The sequence below is a fragment of the Gadus chalcogrammus genome, chromosome 7, assembly GCF_026213295.1.
Source record: "Gadus chalcogrammus isolate NIFS_2021 chromosome 7, NIFS_Gcha_1.0, whole genome shotgun sequence".
NCBI classification, from domain to species: domain Eukaryota; kingdom Metazoa; phylum Chordata; class Actinopteri; order Gadiformes; family Gadidae; genus Gadus; species Gadus chalcogrammus.
The window spans coordinates 26,087,570-26,107,758 of record NC_079418.1 but is presented as its reverse complement, the minus strand read 5'-3'; the positions used below and the strand labels follow the sequence as shown (position 1 = coordinate 26,107,758).

The 20,189-nt window shown below is 47.6% G+C and overlaps 2 protein-coding genes across 3 annotated transcripts in view; one reads left to right on the top strand and one right to left on the bottom strand.

Moving 5' to 3' along the window:
• The window catches only part of LOC130385249 (glutamate receptor 4), a 1,260,456-nt gene that overhangs the window by 307,059 nt on the left and 933,208 nt on the right, over positions 1-20,189 (bottom strand). The gene's annotated exons all lie outside the window — the stretch shown is intronic.
• ltn1 (listerin E3 ubiquitin protein ligase 1) lies at positions 344-20,060 on the top strand. The gene is made up of 32 exons (XM_056593660.1): positions 344-489; positions 683-889; positions 984-1,082; positions 1,176-1,406; positions 1,515-1,567; positions 2,078-2,258; positions 2,661-2,834; positions 3,258-3,448; positions 3,616-3,763; positions 3,864-4,121; positions 4,226-4,534; positions 4,788-4,997; positions 5,117-5,158; positions 5,317-5,506; positions 6,548-6,787; positions 7,141-7,294; positions 8,039-8,189; positions 8,384-8,591; positions 9,235-9,388; positions 9,738-9,851; positions 10,049-10,176; positions 10,489-10,624; positions 10,818-10,962; positions 11,252-11,465; positions 12,013-12,250; positions 13,234-13,311; positions 13,681-13,867; positions 14,360-14,525; positions 16,875-17,095; positions 17,636-17,830; positions 18,035-18,202; positions 18,562-20,060. The coding sequence occupies exons 1-32, from the start codon at positions 448-450 to the stop codon at positions 18,622-18,624; spliced, it is 5,295 nt and encodes a 1,764-aa protein (XP_056449635.1). The 5' UTR covers positions 344-447; the 3' UTR covers positions 18,625-20,060.

The window sequence follows — 20,189 nt, the reverse complement described above, 5'->3', positions numbered from 1 at the left end:
TCCGTCACGTGGATAAAGTTGATCAGAGCTCTGAAGTTTATGACACAAAATGTACCGGAAGAATGTTAGTACGCGTCACTTAGGATCAAGGATTATTTTCTTTCAAAGTAAAAGTGTAAATGAACGGCCTTTCCGAAAAAGATAACGTATTAGAATTTTGTTTTTTTGAGCATATAATAATTCAGGTTAAATACATTCTCTAAAATACCCCTTCTTCCCATGGCTATTTTATAAAGTCTATGGTCCATACAAACGGTATACGTTATTTCAACCAACGTGTGTTCTCTCTTGATGTCTAATAACTTGAAGCCCTGGATATTTCCTCGAACCTGATTGGTGTGCTTGTTGGCGTGTTGTGGTCTCCGCAAGGCCTGCTATCTCTGCTAGTCAGCTAGCTACTCTCATCTCATTCAACTTATGAATTTAGCTATATATTAGTAACACATAATGGGGGGAAAGAACAAACAGCGAACGAAAGGAAACGTTAGGGTAAGTACTAGTAACTCTTACATTAGGTAAAACGATTCTACGAAACATTTAGTTTATGTAACCGTTACAGCATGTGTTTTGTTGACTGTTAACCTAAATTATTATACCGGTACTCCTTGATTTTCATTTCAACTTCGTGGCTAGTAACGTTAGTCTATGTGTGTGACTTAAACACAACTTTCCGCTTCACTAGCCTTCTAGCAGTGGTCGAGCCGCCGAGCTGTTGGCCCGGGAGAGCGGTGTCGTACCGGGGTTCATTGGCTTCGGCTCCACGGTCACGTCAGAGTTGGGTTATGTCCCCGCAGTCCACGGAGTTGAGGAGATAGACAGCCTAGTAGATGCTGATTTTCGTCTAGTCCTCAGGAAGATGTCGAAGAGAGATACGGTCACCAAGCTGAAGGCAAGCTGCATTTCGTTAAACGTGGTATAACGTTACTACATGACTGTCAACATTGGAATATTAAGCAAAGTATTAATACTGTTATACATTTTAGGCGATCCAGGAGTTTGGTACTATGTGTCAAGAGCGAGATGCCGAGGAGGTGAAAGGTGTCCTCCCATACTGGCCGAGGATTTATTGCAAGATATCAGTGGTGAGCTTGATCTCAAGCAAACGATTACAAATCGTTGTTCATCCTTATGCTTTGTGGGTACGTGATGTTGAAATGATGTGTGTGGCACACCAGGACCATGATCGGCGCGTGAGAGAGGCCACCCAACAGGCCTTCGAGCAATTGGTCCTCAAAGTGCGGCGCAGCCTTGCCCCCTTCCTGAAGGGCCTAATGGGCCACTGGCTGATGGCCCAGTGTGACACCTATGTTCCCGCAGCCTCAGCTGCCTGCCTGGCCTTCACTGCTGCTTTCCCTCCCAACAAACAGACAGAGGCTCTGAGTTTCTGCAGGGACGAGATCCTCAATGTGAGTGATATAAAAAATACCCGTCATCAATCATATTAAGGATGGCTGGCATATTATTACTATTTGACCAGGTGTTCTAAAGTATTGCCTTTTGTTGTCCTGTCCTAGGTGCTACAAGATACTTTGCTAAAAGAAACGGCAGACACCTTGAGTGACCCAAAGTAAGTTGACGGATGGACGTTCGGTGATGCTGCCCATGTGTGGGGTCCCACTGGGGGTGTGAACGGCCAAAATTATAAATCAAATTATAAATATGTACACTTTATGTTGAAAGTATAGACCTTTGCGATTCCCATGGAAACGAATGGCGCGGCGAATATTCTTCAAAACGAGAGCTGGTAAATTGTAAAAAATGAATTAAACTGTAAACAGACAACGCGGTTATATGATATAGACCCCAGAGTATCTGTGGTATAAAGGCTTGGAAGAATTTCGAATTACAAATATGTAAACCTTATGTTGAAAGTAAGGACCGTCGCGATTCCTATTGAAACAATGGCGCGGTGAATATTATTATATCCTTTTTTTCTTTATTTTTTACGGTTTTCGTTTACAGATTTTTCCTAAACGGTTATGATTTACTAACCGGATACACGTGTACATATGTACCCGTGCACACCCCTAGTGTGTACCTGATGGGCAGTCGAGGACTAACCTTTAACCCCCCCTAGGAGTGTCCCAGAGGAGGAGAGGGAGACTAAGTTCATCCGCATGTTGACCAGCTCTCTCCTGGGAGTGAAGAAGCTGCTGCACCTGCTGCCGGACAGTGACCGGAACCTTCTGGAAGACAGACTGACGCAGCTCATCAGCTCCGCCAAATTCTGGAAGTACAGCAAACATAAAACACCACAGGTAACATTAAAACATCACTGCTCTTTTTTAACAATGTGCTTAATTAATTTGATCCTCTTGGATTTGGTAAACATGTTCTGTTTTATAACCTATTTGAAAATATGACTGCTTAGTATTTTGGTACTTTTTTGTGTTTTCTTTTATTCCTACTATCCAACTACTCCGGCCGGAAAATTGGGGATTGAAGACAAACATTTCTGGCGGGGATTCAGACAGGCTAGCCACTAAACTATCCTCTCAAACTTGACTTAAAAAAACATATCAAGCTTATCTTTGAGGCTTGCTGGCTTAGCTCTGGGGAATCGGTCGTCACATGTACCCAGAATGCAGTTTTATTTGAACGTAGTCTGACTGTTTGCGGGGGCCGATGATGCATGACCTGACGGCGCCGTGCCTGTGCAGGTCCGCGGGGCGTTGTCCGAGGTGGTGTCCGCTCTGTGTCAGTACACCCCTGGCCTGGTGCACAAGGAGGCTGCGCGGGCCTCGGCCGCCGTGCTGCTCAGCATCGATGACACTGACCCGGTGGTACTGCCCCCCCTTTGGGAGGCCGTCCTCCACGTGGTCACCACTATCCCCGTGAGTACACCCTGGTCTGTGTGGACGTTGCTTTACATCCCTCCATTTATTATAACTATCAAACACTTTTTCCAGTAACTGTTCTGTTAAACGTCATAAGTAACTCTCCTGTTGTATTTATTTGATTTGCTCTAATTGTACGTGCCAAAAAGTACTTGTTTTTGAAGATGCTAAGTAGTGTATCATTTAAGGTTTGTTCAGAGCAATTAGTCCTTCGTCGTAATGTAAAACATGACTTCCCATTTAGTTTATACAAACAAACACCCTGCAAATTTAGATAACACAGTGGTACATAGATAGTCAAAGTCATCATTGGTGTAGGTGAAGATGTGGTTTAAGTGTAGGATACAAATACATGTATTTGATTATTATTTGCATGGCGTAGAAATAGATCTCAGTCAGTCTCCTCGGTTCTTGTTCCAGGATTGCTGGACACATGTCAATGCCCGGAAGGGCTTCTTACCAAAGCTCTGGGCTCTACTGAGGGCTGGCGGCGGGGGCATGGCCAAAGCCCTTCACCCAAACCTGATGCCCCTAGTCAGCAGACTGCCCGCGGAGGTCACACAACCAGCCCTAGACTTCTACACCACCTTCTTCACCTCGCTCATCCAGGGGTGAGTTATGTGAATAACATTTATTTTACGATAAGTCTATAACATAACAACATTTTTGATAAATTGCCTTGATTGTAGTTTTCTGCTTAATGTTTGTGTGCATGTGCACACATGTTGAAATGGGAGATAAACTGTGTCATTGTGGTCTCTCTCTCTGTTTATGTCAGTTTGTCTGCTGAGCGGGCTCTGACCAGCCCAACAGAGAGCGCTGCTATCGTCACTGCCGTGGTGGAGTGCATGAGGTTCAGCGTTATGCAACACACAGAAGAAGGGGAAGAGCAGAGGAAAATACAACAGATGCTCATTTCACAGCAGGTAGGATCACACGGCAACACCAATGTCTGTTTCTCATTAGTTACTATTAAATAAAATGTGTCCTATAATCTGGCACAATATTATGCTTTTCCCCCACTAGCTTCTGCCGCTATTGGAAAGTGCTGTCGGGAACCCATCCCTGCAGAATGGCCCCCTCTTCCTCTTGGTTACGGAAATGCTCATTTCCTGGGAGAAGAGGGCGGGTCTTCATGGTGGCGATGGATCCCAAGAAGGGGCGGATATATATCAAACTCTCCTGGGAGACTTTTGGGAGGGGATTGGTCTTCTGCTGATCGGGTTCGTTGACACCGAAGAAGCAGATCCAAAGGCTCTTGAGGGCGTGGCCACCCTGCTGCAGGTGAGTAGTGGGCGTGGCAAGAAGGGCTTCTCTATCTCGAAGATGTTTGAGGTTCATTCCCTCAGAGTTAGTGAACCCTGACCTGTGGTGTGGCGTTCGTTCAGGTGATGCGTTACCCCGACAAGGTGACGGGACGGAAGCAGGGCCACAAGAAGAAATCGGTCAAAATCTGCCTCTCGGAGCCCGGGGACGCGGATAGGAACGGGGCGGAGCGAGGCGGCAGGGACGAGCCGCCGGAGGGAGAGCCCCAGCAGAAGAGGCTGGTGGGGTCGCTGGAGAGCGAGCGCCTGGAGGCGGTGGTGTGCCAGCTGGCCCAGCTGTGTCTAGTGTACGTGAACGAGAAGCAGTCGGAGAGACACCTGGTCTTCCTCTCCCTCCTCCTGCGCTCCTTCCACACGCCCAGGGTCTTCGCCGTGAGTCCCCTGTCCTTTTTTACAGCATTTTAAGCTGGTTATTGCACCAATGTATCCACTAAAATCTCTAAAAGTCATTTGAAATTGCATTGTGTAGTCTTAAAAATGACCTAAAAAGTATATTTAGATCCATCCATGCTGGATGGAACGGTGAAGACAGACAAGGTACGCTCCGATTTTAGTTGGGGTTGATCTTCTTCTAATCGACTCTATGTGTGTTTGTTTCCCCTGAACGTCTGTCACCTCTCACCAGATGCTGATGGAGTGTGAAGAGGGTGAAGAACAGAGCCTCCCGGCGGTAGATTTGAAAAACATGGCGATGCGTTTCCTGCTGGAGCGGGTGGTGGCGTGGCTGTCTGAAGAGGGGCGGAGCCAAAGTGACCACCTGGTGGACATGATCTTCAGCTCCCTGCACTGCTGCAGCCCCCAGGAGACCCCCCGCATCCTAAACCACATCACCATGGTACAGCAGCCCCCTGCAACGCTGATGTCTACATGTCCCCAAAGGACCTCTTTGTGACGGACCAGGGGGTTAGTAATGCTTTTGACATGAATCACCAACACTGCTCCCTCTCTACACAGATGAATCTGCCCTGGGAAATTCTCTTGCATGTTATACAAAAAGTAAGTGACAATTTTATCAATCCTTCTCTTTGGCTTCAGATGTATTTTTCATAATTTCACAGAAAAGACTTCAAATTAAAATATTATCCAACCATATATATATATATATATATGGTTGTATAATATTTTAAATTGAAGTATTTTCTGTTACTCGTCAGGCGAATGAAGGCCCTGAGACCCTCAAGAGCTGCCGTGATTGGTTGAAAGGTTCAGTTTTGGGTGAGCGGCTCTTTGGATTGGCCGAGGAGCTTTGCAACACAGGGCGAGGCCATGCCACTTTGTCCTCCAATGAAAACACCCACAGCTGGACTCTCATCAGCCTGGTTCTGTCTCAGCAGCACAACAACGGTAAACTATTGCTCCTTCTCTCATATTGTATCCTTACTCTCTATTTAACACATTCAATACTGTTACGTATTTTAAGCACATAAGCAACCCCCACATAGCCACAAGGAAGCAGGATCGAACATATAAGCTGTAATTACTATACATAGCCACAAGGGGAGCAGGACCCAACATACAAGCTGCAATGACTACTCCAGCCACAGATGGCAGCACCTTTAGACAGGTGAGGAAGCCGGAGCCAATACGTCACCTAGGCCACGCCTACTTGATACAAATGCGGAGCGGGAGTCAGATCAGGTCAGAAACATATGGCAGCCCTTTTGGTAGCCCCGTGGCTAGAAGATAGCTCTGCGGTATGTCGCTCCACGCATGTTAAATGCAATTCCCCTCCTTTTGCTTCATAGTTACCATACCGAAATACTATAACAAGTAAAGTGAGTTAAAAGCGATCCGGATTGAACTACTTTCTTCAAGAACACGGCAATACGTAGAACATGACCTGATCAGGGAGAGCCCAGAGAGCATTAGGTCTCCTGCCTGCTATGTTTAGCGCTCGAGAAAGGAGCAAGCTAGTCTGTATTTAATACCCATCTTCCGTTTGTGTCTTCAACTTGTAAACACAGTTGCGTGCAATTAATTTATAACTTGCAAGGAACAACTTGTATTTGGAGGACAGTAGAGCCCACACCTGGTGTTGGTGTAGCTCTGTACCACAATGCAATGTTAATTTTCTACTGCAAGAAAATCCCATACGGAGATACCTGTGCAGATATCCCCTACGTAGAGTGGTCTTTCCGGTTGTACACACACACTTCATAAGTTCAATCAGAAACATGTGAGAGAGGGTCGCTCCTTCACAAGGGCAGGGGGGGGGGGGATCCAGGGAGGAGAGCCCCCTATCTCACCACGTCCACAAATAAAAGTCCTGCTCTATATCCAGGCCTCCACCATTTTTTTTTAGAGAGTCTGCATGCATATCTTGCAAAGGGGGCTTCTTTTGTGCAGCTTCAAAATGCGGTCCTTGTTGTTGGTTTCGCCCCATAGAGCCGCTGATCGGGGAGGTGTACCTGGAGAAGATCCTGGAGAAGCTGCACGCCACCCTGTCTGAGACCAAGGCTCAGGCCGACCAGGGCGGCATGGAGCCCCTGATCTGCTTCATCTGTGACGTGGCCTCCACCTTCTACTCCTCTGTCACCGACTGCCTCCTCCTGGCCTCCGCTGAGGAGCTGCTGCTGACAGCCTTCCAGATCACCGCCCAGGACCACAGCAATACACACCTGTCTGGTGGGCACACAAGCACGCACACATACAGGCCCATCTCGGCCTAGTTACACACACACACACACAGACACACAGACAGAGACAGACCCTCGCACACAGAGACAGAGACACACAGACAGAGACACACACACACAGAGACACACAAACACGCACACATACAGTCCCATCTCGGCCTAGACACACACACACACACACACACACACACACACACACACACACACACACACACACACACACACACACACACACACACACACACACACACACACACACACACACACAGGTGGCTGGAGTTATTAATGATGCGTCTATGTCTGACCATTTGTCCTGCTCTCTCTCTCCCCGTCTCCCTCTAGTCTCTGTTTTATCCAAGCTCAGGGCTGTGTGTGTGGCCGGGGTCCAGGCTCTGATGCAGCACTCTGGGGACCAGCTCCAAGAGAGTGGCTTCCTGTGCAGCGCAGCAGTCTGGGTGAAGAGGCAGCTGCTCACGGCCTCTCTGGACGTCAAGAGGTGACTCATTTAAACCAGACACTTAACCTCTTTCCCAGGTGGGGAAGGAGGGTGCTTCGACGGTTCAGATAGGCCCAGTGGGGACGTCCCAGGGAGCGATATTTCTTTATTGTGAAACATGTTTTTGATATTGCTCTCAAATTCACCCCCCAAAAAACCTCATTATATCTGGTCGTTGTTATTCTTCTTTTGGCTCGCATCTATTAGGGTTTCTCCGGGGACTGGTTAACTGGTTAATTTAATCGGTGAATGGCTCTTAGCCCGCCAAAAATCTTTCCACCCTCACTTCCCACTCTCTGATTTAATCAGCTACTCTGATTATTATAGTGCTAAAATATTTTCTTCCTGGGTGGTTTCAGAGTTTATTTGTAGATTATTACAATTACGCTTCAAATTAAGACCACATATCCTCTCTCTAATTCCCCAGGGTTAAGAAAGAAATACTTATCTCTTGTTCAAGGGAGGACTAGGAGAACAATCATAGAAAATAATTTATTCATTAATCAATTAAAAAAACGATTGATGGAATGATAGTTCATTTTGTACAATAATAAATTACATTCCGTTGTCTTTAATGTCAAATGATTCCAAGCTATAACTAGACAGATCAAGTGTACAGTATTGTTTGAGACTACCATAAATATCTTTATTCCTAGTTAGTCATACGCTTTTATTTTATTTATTTTTGAAGTGTTAAATCTCATAAACTGCATCCGACTGAGCGTTGCTCCTGTTGCGCTCCAGTTTGCAGGTTTTGGTCTCTGCAGTAGAGAGCGTGGTAGAGATCCTCACCACGGCTCGTAACCAGGACAACCCTCTCCTCCCCAACTTCCTCTCCCTCCTGACCCCAAGCCCACAAGAGTGGATCTCCGTCAGACAGGCCTTGCCCCCTCAGGTGAGCCGTCCAATCACATCCTCCCACTCTGCGATGTTGTTCTATTCCTTTTATTGGTTGTCCAGGTTCAGCCTAACATTACTGGCAGTTTATTTTGTTCATGTTTCCAAAGAATACCCACACTCACTTAACACTGCTATTCTGTATTGCATGTTTGTCATATTACACTGTATTATATTCTCTCTGTTATCTAGTGGATGAAGGGTCCTCTGCTGTCGGGTCGTCTCCGTATGACCTGTGACTACCCCTCCATGGATGTGTGGAAGTCCACCTTGTCGTCCCAGGTGCCAGCTCACCTCTGTGCCTGCACCCTGCTGGGGAGAGTAATCCAGATGGCCGCCGTGTCTCCCACAGACCAGCAGAGGGCAGACTTGTCCTTATACTCAGACCTTAAATACACAGGTCAGACCAGTGGCGTGATCCTATATCCATGAGTACACTTAAACGTAGTGCACTATCCGTACTCGCTAAGTGCTCTAATTTTCAGATGTCAGTGTTGTTCCAAATCGAATACTCCGTTGTGCATTAACCGGAAATTACGATCACGACTGCCGCCGCGGCTCCTCCCCCGCAATAAACGTCCCGCTTTGAACTGTGTACTCTTTACGCCTAGCAGCTATAAAAACTACGAAATGGCTCTTTATTAATGCAGGCTATGTGGAAAATGCGCCGACTTTGGCTCAGCCTGGCTCCGCCCTCTTCCGCTATGTAGCTAAGATGGCTTTTGTTGAGTACGAAAAGTGTAAATCGATCCACACTTCGCGATTTGACCGTTTTGAGTACACCGTCCGGGTCCTTTCAGTACACTTATTTTCGCCCTATCTGAATTGGAACGCCCTCAAACTAAGGCTAGTAAGTACGGATAGTATGGATATTGGAACAAGCCACAGACTCACAAGATCTCAAGTTAGCTTCTTTTTTTTTTTTTCATTGTTTTGAAGCAACTATATTATTTACACCCCTTAGTGCTAGATGGGACATCAATACTTGATAAAAGCTTATGTGTTGGTTTTTGTTGGTGTACCTTGGCGCCTCTGCTCCCCAGTGTCTGAGCTGCTGTATGCAGTCCAGTGGTGCGTGGAGATGGATCTGAGCCTCCCCACGGTGTCCCAGCACCACAGCCTGCTGACAGACAGGGGCTCGTCGGGCTGCAGGACACTGGTCCCCGTCACGGACCTGCTGCAGACCCTGTACAGCAGGTAAGGAGGGGGCCACCTCCAGGCAACGGAAAAGCCCCTACTGTCCCGCTCCCTCGGGGGGGTGGGTGGGGTTGATAAAGCATCCTCTTATCTCATCTTAATGACATCCTGGCTGCGCAGAATCCGGGCTGCCTCTGGCTTCATAACAGCACCGAGTGATTTAGAGGGGGCAAAACACTGGATTAATGGAGTCTGGCGGGGGGACGAGGCGATCAATAAATCCAATCTCTGTTGTCAAACAACGGAGCTACTGTACAATCTGATCTTGTTTTTTTTGTGTTTGTGCGCTCTGGGTTTAAGTCTCGCCGTGTCTACAGTGTGTGATTGGAACGCTGTCGCTGCTCCATAGGTCAGTTGCAGAAGGCGGTTTGTGGTCGTTATGTCTGGAGACGTATCTCCAGATGGACGCCGTGGCAACCAGCAGTATCGGCAACGTCAGGAAGCTCTATGGAGACCCGGCAAGGTAAATCAATCATCCGGTTTTATATATATATATTTTTTCATATTTTCAATTTCTTACTTGCACAAACAAACCAGGATGGATTTATTGTAGGAGCAGCCGACAATACATCACCTTCGGATCACAGTTCGATATTTACCTATCTTCATGCTAACATTAGCCCGGTGCCATTACTATCAATCTGCCATTGTGTTTGTCAGTTGGTTCCCGGTGTCTCGGGCCAAACTGAGCACGCTCCAGGTTCTGTGCCCCATCATGACCAGAGAGGAACGGAGGTCAGTCAGTTCCCATGCCACGGCCGGCATCATCAACTGGCAAGAGAACGATGGTAAAGGCATCAAAAACACTAAATAAACATTAGCAGGAGGACACGCATCCAACACTCGTGATATAACGAAATGTCACACGTCTGAATCGCATGAAGCATGTTGTTTTTTGCGATGCAGATGTGGTATTTCTGCTCATAGTGTTGGTATCGCCATGATCCAGAGGAGTATGGGATCCTTGTCATGCAGATTGTTGGCTATCTTCATGATCCAGATGTGTATGGCATCTCCTGAATCCAGATCTCAGTGATCTCCTTGATGGAGGTGTGTGTTGTATCTCTGGGATCCAGATGTGTGTGGTACCTGTCCTCCAGATGTGTGTGGCTGTCTGGGGGTGCTGCTGTGCTGTCTGAAGGAGAACAGCCCTGTCCAGGTGGAGGTCTTGCAGGCGGTCCTGGCCGCCATGATGGAGTGGAGGAACAGCCGGGAGGACTGGTTCCTCTTCAGCAGGTAACCACAACCTCCACTCATCTGGCAGAGCTCCTGTTCAGAGCATAAACGGGGAATAGAGCAACTCCAGCCACTCTGGACACCGTTGACCCTTCACTTAAAAAATACACTCACAAATTCTCATCCCCACTAACAGAAATCGCTCTCTCTCTCGCTCTCGCTCTCGCTCGCTCTCTCTCTCTCTCTCTCTCAGTGATCTGTCCAAGGCGTCGGCAGACCAGTTGATCCTGACCGTGGAAATGATGCGTTTCCTGTCCTGGCTGGTCTCCAGCTCCTCCTCTGCGCTCGGAGGATGCCAGTGGGACTTCCTGCTGTGCTGCATGCTCGCGTGGCTCGAGGTAAGCCGGCCTAGCGATGACGCAACGCCCCGCCACTCACGTTCAAACGAATGACGCAAACCGAGGGCTTCACCTTGGCTTTGCCAGCCCACTCATTTCCTAGACAGGTTTGTCTGGCGAACATGGGGAAGTAAGTCTCCCTTTGGCGTTCCTGCCCCGAAAGCTAAGCCGGCGTTCTTTGAGGGGGGGGGGGGGGGGGGGGGGGGGGAAGGCTTCCGACAAAGTGTTTTACGTGTTTGTGCAACGCGCTGACGCAAGACGTCTCTGCCTCTGGGCTGGTGCTCGGCAGACGGCCTGTGAGAACGTGAGCGGCCTGGGGAGCCCCTGGGTGCAGCTGTTTGTGTGTGAGAACGCGTCGCTGATCGTGGAGCTGAGCCGCTTCTTCGCGGCGCCCCCCGCCACCGCCGCCGACACTCTGCCCGCCGAACTGACGGCGGAATGGACCGACTTCTTCATCGAGGGGATCTACAGCCTCCTGCTCCACCTGCCCGTCAAGATCACAGGTGTGTGTGTGTGTGTGTGTGTGTGTGTGTGTGTGTGTGTGTGTGTGTGTGTGTGTGTGTGTGTGTGTGTGTGTGTGTGTGTGTGTGTGTGTGTGTGTGTGTGTGTGTGTGTGTGTGTGTGTGTGTGTGTGGGGGGGGGGGGTATACACAGTATACTGTAAACTATAGAGTAATTGCATTGCATAATTTTCAACACAGTTTTTCTGCAATCTATCTGCGAGTATTCACTCGGGCTACAGATGCGGCTGTTTTCAGATGCTGCTTGTTGTTTAAGCTCTTGTTGAAACACAGGGCTATTAGCAGTTTATTGGCGGTGTCTTCAGTTTGCCGTTGATTTTCAATCTACTTTTTGTTCTTTCTGTTGTGATTTATTGTACTGGCGGTTAAGCAATCGATTGTGTGGCTCGGAAGAAAAGCTCCCAAACTCTGTTCAGCAGACTGCTTACCACTTTCAGTAGACTGAGTCCTCTGCATTGCATCTGTTCATATCATGTTCCTGACATCCAGGCCGACATCCAATGTTTGTTCCCCACCCCTTGTTCCTCAGACGCCTTCACTGAGCCGGATGACCCTCTCTTCCCATTGGCCGTGCTGCGGTCGGTTGGTGTGGCTCTAACCTACATTCCAGTGCCGCAGCTGCTGAAGAACTCCCTGCCGGCAAACTTGATAGCGGACCAAAAGACCAACCTTCCCGCACCTCTACAGACCCTTCTGAACACCCTGTGCCCCCTGCTGCTGTTCAAGGCCAGGCCACTGCAGATCACCGTCTACCTCCTCCTGGAGAAGTAGGTCCACACTTTTAAAGACTCAGCCTAGGGACACCTTTCCCTGAGAAACAGGTTGTCAGCGAGGGGGCGAGGCAAAACTGCTCCATATAGTTTGTTTGAAGGAAATCCTTTGATCGTGTGGTAGTATTGGGTTAGATTGTGAGCTTGTGTGAGTGTGTGGGGGTGTGTGTGTTGGTGTGTATAACCAGTACGATCTTTAAAACAACGTCTCTATGAAATAAGGCAAAAAGAGTGTGATACTCTGAGAGTAAACTAAACTGCTGCCTTCTCAAACCCCCGGTATGCAGTTTCCCTTTATCTCGTTTGTGTCAGCACCAATCTCCAGTACACACGTCGTGCCTGGCTGGAGGCTATGACACTTAAAAGGGAATAAAAGATGCTCATTCATAGCCTCTTGGATTTTTCCTGCATTATTTATCTATGGTAAATTCCATAAAAGCCATGTTTAAAGAACTATGACCCAGTTATATCACACTCTAATCCAAAATAATTAAGGGGTGCGTGTTTTTATACCACCTGGTGTTGTTTTTGACCAATCAAATTGTTGTGTTTTATTAATGTCAACAATTGTAGGCACTTCAGGCAGAATACGAGACGCAGGGTTTGAACTCAAAGTACCCCCCCCCCCCCCCTTTCTCCTCTGCATACGGAGCTCAGTCCCCAAAGGGACATTTGACCACCACTCACCTAACATAATCCTCTGGCTCGCTCCCTCGCCCTCCTTCCCTCTCGCCCTCCCCTCTCCCTCACTCCCTCCCAGTATTCCCAGGTGTGTATGATATTGTTTCCGACACGGTATTCCATGAAAGGGGACTCACACTGTTAAGCCTCAACCTCCCCAGATCCCAGGTGGGCTAGTGGGAGGCTCTCTGTGTCCAGCCAGGGTTGTGTCAGCCAGGCATGGGGATGAGCGAGGGGATGTGGGATGGGGGGGGGGGGGGGGGGGTCTTTGCCTCTGCTCACCTGTGGTGTCTCAACAGGGTAATGGGCCAGCTGCCAGAGTGTGACGGAGAGGGGGAGAGCAGCAAGACGGAGGAGGACGCTGAGGAGCCCAGCCTGTGAGTGAAGACGCTAAGGAGTTTGTTTTGACACTCGCACGCACACACGCACACGCACACACGGGCACGCCTCAGATGGAGGGAAGCTAAGGACAGCCCCGAGGGCGTCTGACAGGCCGAGCTTGAAAAGGCTTCCGTTGGCTGGGACCGCGCTGCGAGGTAGACAGGAGGAGCTCCGCTGGCCTCAAGTGTTCGTTTTTGACAGTTGTGTGCATGTGATTTTTTTTGTTGTTGTTTTTGTATATGTATTGTCTGTGTTTGTGGGGGTGGATGTGTGTGTGTGTGTGTGTGTGTGTGTGTGCAATATATTTATTTGTGTATGTGGATTTATGGGTACGTGTCTATATTTGTGTGTGTTTTGTGCATCAGGTCTCCCCCAGAGTCTCTGATGGCGGTGCTGTCGGCGTGTGAGGACCTGTGCGAGAGCGTGCTGGCGGGGGTCCAGGTTGGGGAGTTTGCGGTGGTGCAGCCCCTCAGTGTGGAGTACTCCTGTTTCCTTGGTTACCTACTGTCCTGGAAGCTACTCCTCTCCTTCTTCAAAGCCTCCCCATCGCAAGTGAGTCACCCCCCCCCCCCAACACCCACCCACCCACCCAACACTCACAACTGGTGATAACACCCAGCCGGTGAAATGCAAACGGCTCTGAGTCCTGCTGCTACCCAACAGCTGGTTCCGTCCCCGGCTCTTTGTGGCTGAAGGACTGAGGTGTCCTTGAGCAATGTGTCGCTTGGTTTCCGCCTGCATGGATAAATGTGAGGCTTGCTATGTGCAACACTTTGGGAATAATATAACGTTGACTATATCCTCCTGTCATCTTGGTCCAAAAGATATTGTCGATGTGTGTGTGTGTGTGTGTGTGTGTGTGTGTGTGTGTGTGTGTGTGTGTGTGTGTGTGTGTGTGTGTGTGTGTGTGTGTGTGTGTGTGTGTGTGTGTGTGTGTGTGTGTGTGTGTGGTCTTTACTTGACCGCGACCTTGCAGCTCAACCTGCTCCTCCAAGATAGAGTACCCTCGGGTATTAAAGACAACCTTTTGTGTCCGTTCACCAGCTGAGGGTCCAGTACTCCCTGTATCTGAAGAGGAGCCACAGCCTCCACAAGCTCCTCATCCACCTCTTCAAGATGATGCCTGAGAACCCAGCCTACCCGGGCCAGGGCGCCGACACCAAGGACACCAAGACCTTCTTCACAGAGAGCCTCTCTCTGGCCGTGGACAGTGAGTACAGCCTGAGGAGGGCTCTGTATTATCTGTGTTTTCCCTCGACTTAGACAGCAGAGGTTGTCTCTGTGTTATTATTATTTCTGTGCTACAGTAGAAGATGTCTGAGTATTCTCCCGACGGTCACGGTTAGCAGGGATCCGAAATGAACCTCAGGCGAGCTCAAAATGCGAATCCCGGACGGCTATATGCCACACTGGCGGGTGAATGTCAGAAACGAAAAAGACATGTAATAAAATATCTGGCAAGAATTGCTCTATGTATAATGGATATTGGAGTCCAGCAGGTCCTATAACGTAATGTTATATCGAGAGAGAGAGGAGATGCATGTAATTTCAATCGAATCACTGGTTAACAAAACGTACATCGATTGCCTAATGAAGTTATTGAATTAATTTGAATTGCCTGCCAATCTGCGTTTAGCTAAACCGAGAAGAGTTGAATAGGATAGGTGAACGTGCAAAGCGGTCAAAGGCTTGGCTACATTTCAGGAAAGCCAAACAGCAAAATGTTGTTTATGCTCCAAGTTCATTTCTTGTAAGCGGGGGCGACAATGCCGAACCTCGTTTAGGATCTGTTGGAACCAAACGCAGTATCTTCTTCAACTGACCTGGAGTCGGAACACCACTGCATCCGGCTGCGACGCTAGGTGGTTTCCCTAGCAACTGTGAACGCTCTGGCACAGCTGAGAGCCGCAACAGCATCATTTGCGTAGGTTAGGTTAGATTAGTTAGGTTTGCGATTAGTTAGGTTTGCAATTAGTTTTATTTTTATTTTGCTTGAGAGTAGGCTAGAGTTACTGTGTTTTGTCATTCTCCGGATATCGGATATTTCAATCGGATATTTTTATGCTGGAGTGGACAGTACGGTACCGGGACGGAGTAAGGCCGTGACGTACAAGTTGTTCTGTGCTGTGATTGGCTGAAGAGAAATAGTTAAATCGCCGCGTTCTAAAACTGGACCTTGCGATTTGACATGTTCAATCTCTGGCGACTCCTTGCAACGACCCGTTCACACCGCCCCTGCGACGTTCTAAAACCGTCTTGTTGCAAGCCGTTGCAAGGTGAATCTTTGGTCTGAACTGGGCTTTAAATGTTCGATATCAGAGTTCTCCATACACCACGGCTGCCTGCTGAAGGAACGCCTGGTGAGATATTCCGGCCGATTTGTTGTCTGACTAAACTAACTATAATCTGTTCCGTGTTTGCTCTTGCTTTTTTTTATTCAAAGCACGGCGACATCGGAGAGTTTACAAAGACTTTCCACTAGTGAAATATCTATGAAGGTTTTGAGTTTCCTGAACAAAAAATGCGATTTGATTATTTTTATCAGTTAACCTTCAACCTAAAGCCTTGCCAGATCGAAGACACTGCAAATAACGTGTTGTTCCTCCATTCAGAGCCACAGTATGAATGCAGCTTGATTCAGCCTTGAACTGGATTCCATAATACTAATATCCTCCCATATTTCCTCAAATTCATTTTTAATGCAAGAATACTATTGTGGGACAGAGAGGGGCGATTGAAACGTTAAATAGATAAATGAATAAGTAGGCCTACGTTTACCGTGGTTCAAATACACGCCTGTACAAGACTGTAAATGACTTCAGAAATAATATGAATTAATCATCACTCATTGCCAAATACTGCTCTGGCCTCTTCTTTCATTTTGTATTCAACATAGTAACACATTATCTCCAATGAAATGGCCCGAAACGAATGTATATGTGACACAAAGAGGCAATTTATTATTCGGGACAGTGGATTTCTTTCATCTACCAGTCCCCATGGCAGGTGAGCCAAAAAGTTAATTTCGGTACAGAGGATGTCTGTATTCTATTGATGAAGACGGTGACCGTGTGTGTATCTGTGTATTCTCTGGCCAGAGGGACTGCAGTAAGGGCAGCACACTGTGTTTATCCCTCTTCATTGTTGCCGTATTCCCAGTGGGACTGCTAGAGCAATAAGTCATGTACTAGAATCGCCTGTTGTAAGCAACTATCTTCCGATCAGGCCGGGCAGTCTCTTCTTTAAAGGTGACAAGTGTGTGATTAGCCGTTACAAGCCGTTTTGAAAATCTGCCCCTGCTGACATCACAAGTGGGCGTGTCCACCTAGATGTATGACGGATAGATGAGCAACATTTGCTACAGTCCACTGGGGAGGCTGGTAGACTGATCTACCCAGCATACATCTAGGTGGACACGCCCACTTGTGATGTCAGAAGAGGCCGTTTTAAAAAAAGACTTGTAACGGCTAATCACAATCACACCAGGTGGTATAATATATCCCCTTTAACCGTCGCGACCGTGATGACTAGCTGTCCGTTCCTACCCCCTCCCTTGCAGAGACGGCGGGCGTTGAGTGGGAGCTCCCCCACCTGGCGTGCGGCGTGTACTACAGCGCGGTGCAGGACCTGCCGGCCATGGTGCGGCTGTGGTGGAACAGCCAGGAGAAGCGCGTCAGCACCGCGGTGGAGCGCTTCAGCACGCGCCACGTCAGCCCCGTGCTGTCGGCCCAGGAGATCTCCTCGGTGCACGCCAGCACGCAGACCTTCGACAGCATGACGGTAAGGGGTGGTTGTGTGTGTCTGTACTTGGTATAGTATAAAGTAAGGTATAATGTACAGCGAGACAGTTATTACTGGGAAATCCACCCAGACAGGGTGATGCATGTCGTGTGAACATTTCGTAAAATTGCCTTTAGCTTGTGGTTGCATTAAGCACATTAAACAATATCGTGAAATGTAGCTAAACTATGCCTGTACACATTTGAAACCCTAGAAACCAATAAAATTGTGTCTTTATAGCTTTCGTTATGATTCATTTCTATGCATAACGGCCGACCGCTTCTACTTTATACTGGAATCAGAAAAGTACGGTCTGTTACAGTTGAAATAAGACGGTCATTAAAACAAAGTACTTAGTCGGCTATTGAGTCCTATAAGAGTCCCCATAAAAAGTGACTTTCAGTAAATCCAGAGACGGATCATTCAGGAGCAGGCAGGGGCTCGACATTATCCTCTAGAGACTGAACTCAGGACCTGTCCGCTAGCGCTCCTACCCTCGAGCCACTAGACCGTCCTGACCACGCCCCCCCCCCCCACCAGGTGAAGGCGCGCTCGGCCGCGCGGGAGGTGATCGCCACCTACTCGGTGGACGACATCTTCATCGAGCTGGTGATCCAGCTGCCCCAGAACCACCCGCTGGGCTCCATCACGGTGGAGAGCGGGCGCCGCGTCGGCGTGGCCGTGCAGCAGTGGAGGAACTGGATGCTGCAGCTCAGCACCTACCTCACTCACCAGGTGGGTCCCACAGCCACGCACACAAATACTAAAAACTCACACCAATAGACACGCATACATACGCATACTCGCACGCATTCACACACATTCACACAAACGGCCATGTGTGCTTTGTATATTTGTGTGTGTTGAAGGGCATGGCTCGGTGTGTTTGTATATATTCATGTATTAAGGTGTTATATTGACCGTGTTGTGTGTCTATAGAACGGCAGCATCATGGAGGGCCTGGCTCTGTGGAAGAACAACGTGGACAAGAGGTTCGAGGGCGTGGAGGACTGCATGATCTGCTTCTCGGTCATCCATGGCTCTAACTACTCCCTGCCCAAGAAGGCCTGCCGCACCTGCAAGAAGAAGTTCCACTCGGCCTGCCTGGTGAGAATACGCAGGATTACATTACACTGATGCAATGACCCCATAAAATGACATTATCTGATTACATTACATCACAGTTACATTACACTAATTACTTTTCATCATAAAATGACACTCCATAACTGCAATTACATCGTAAAATGACATTAAGTTAATTTTATTACGTCATAAAATGACGCGTTCAAATATCACCAAAAAAAATCGAATGACGTTATACTGCGAAATTGCACGACGCTTTATTGCGTTGTACAATCAATGTGCATCACATTACACGGTAAACAGTTATGTTATCATAGTCTTTCCTTTTTGAGGCATCATTTCTATTATTCTTTTCCATTTGTCTCTCCTCCTCACTACAGTACAAGTGGTTCACCTCCAGCAACAAGTCCACCTGTCCGCTGTGCAGGGAAACATTCTTCTAGCCCGCCATCCACCGAGGTTTTTAAAAAACACCGACCCAGATGTGCACTGGTGCGCGTGGCATCGAGAGACGTGGGAGAGGAACCAGACAGAGACCGACCCGGTCTGAACCACAGCACCCCCACTTTCACTACATTGTCGTCGTGAGCTGTTTGGCTAAAGGCTGTAATCAACGTCTGATAACAATGTTGTGATAATAACGTAGCTCTCACGCGGGACGGCAGCATTGACTGGCGGTTACTGCTGCCTTGGAGGTAAGGTGAGTACCTGAGGCCCTTTGCTTGGCTGCAACTGTGCCGCTTAACCTGCTTTTCTGAGGTACGGTTTCACGCATCTGCCTTCAGGTAGCACTACAACGATCTTGGTATAACTAAAACTTACTTTAGCCTCAGCCGAGTCCTCGTTGATTGACATGTTGTGTTGTTCATTCCTTCTGTAGTGAACTACGTGAGGATAGAGCGTCACTGCTGATCGTATCGCTGTCGTACAATCCCGTCAATATGGCCCCTTTGTGATTCAAATGTGTTGAAAACCAAAACAATTGACTGGTATTTTTGAACCGCATAGAAATAGATTTTAATTTGGAAATTTGATCTGACAATGTGTAGCTTGTTAATAGAAAAATTTATCATTCAAAAAAGTTCCGCGGAATTAGCTTTTATGATTATTTCCTAATATTTAGGAGTGACTGTGGGTAAAACTTATAAAGTATAAGGCAGGAATGAACATGCTGTTTATTTCAATTCCTCATCCAACACTTACTAAATATGAAAATATGTTCAAATCTCGTATTTGCTTGCATTATCGCTAATCTTGTTTTTAAAAGATGCTGAAATGTAAATAAACAGATTGAATCTTGTGATTTGAATATTTTATTAATTTATAGATTTCCTTTTGGAGTTAATAACGTGGCCATACAACAAAAACAATGATTTTTTTTATTCATCTTGATTCATGTTTGCTTACAACAAAAACGATACATGCGTTGTACACTCGATGGCTGCCTACACAGTAGCCTACTTGTATTAAAATGCATACTAATATACTGTTTACTGGACGGTGCAGCATCCAGACTGCATAAACACTGATGCAACGAACTGGCTCCCTGTATCCACTAGAGAACCCAATCCACACTTCTTTTGAACACACACGTTTGCCGCACTCCCTACCCTGCTGGGTGAATGACGGCCTCATGCCAGTAGAATCAACTGACAGCCCATTGCCACCCAAGGGACCGTCAGACAATGGTCTTTAAAAAAGTAAAGTCAGACAGCTGCCCTCAAGTTGGGATTTTTTGAAAGGCAAACATTTAAGTGGAATTTCTTATTTTGTGTATCTGCCATGCTGGGTTTAAGTGTTGATTAGTAACTTATTTAAACTGTGCAGTAGGTCTACCTATCTTCATTATTGGTTATCTCACACACACACACCTACACACCTACACACCTACACACACCTACACACACACACTAAGCTTCAACTAACCATTCTTAGGCAGGCTTGTAATACATTTCTAAACCTATATTGATGACATCACGTATTAGACCTTGGCATTTCTATGAACCTG

Coding starts and splice junctions, on each gene's coding strand:
- ltn1 (XM_056593660.1), top strand. CDS start 448: ATGGGGGGAAAGAACAAACAGCGAACGAAAGGAAACGTTAGG. Junction 3,449..3,615: donor TTCACCTCGCTCATCCAGGG/GTGAGTTATGTG, acceptor TGTTTATGTCAG/TTTGTCTGCTGAGCGGGCTC. Junction 4,122..4,225: donor GCGTGGCCACCCTGCTGCAG/GTGAGTAGTGGG, acceptor GCGTTCGTTCAG/GTGATGCGTTACCCCGACAA.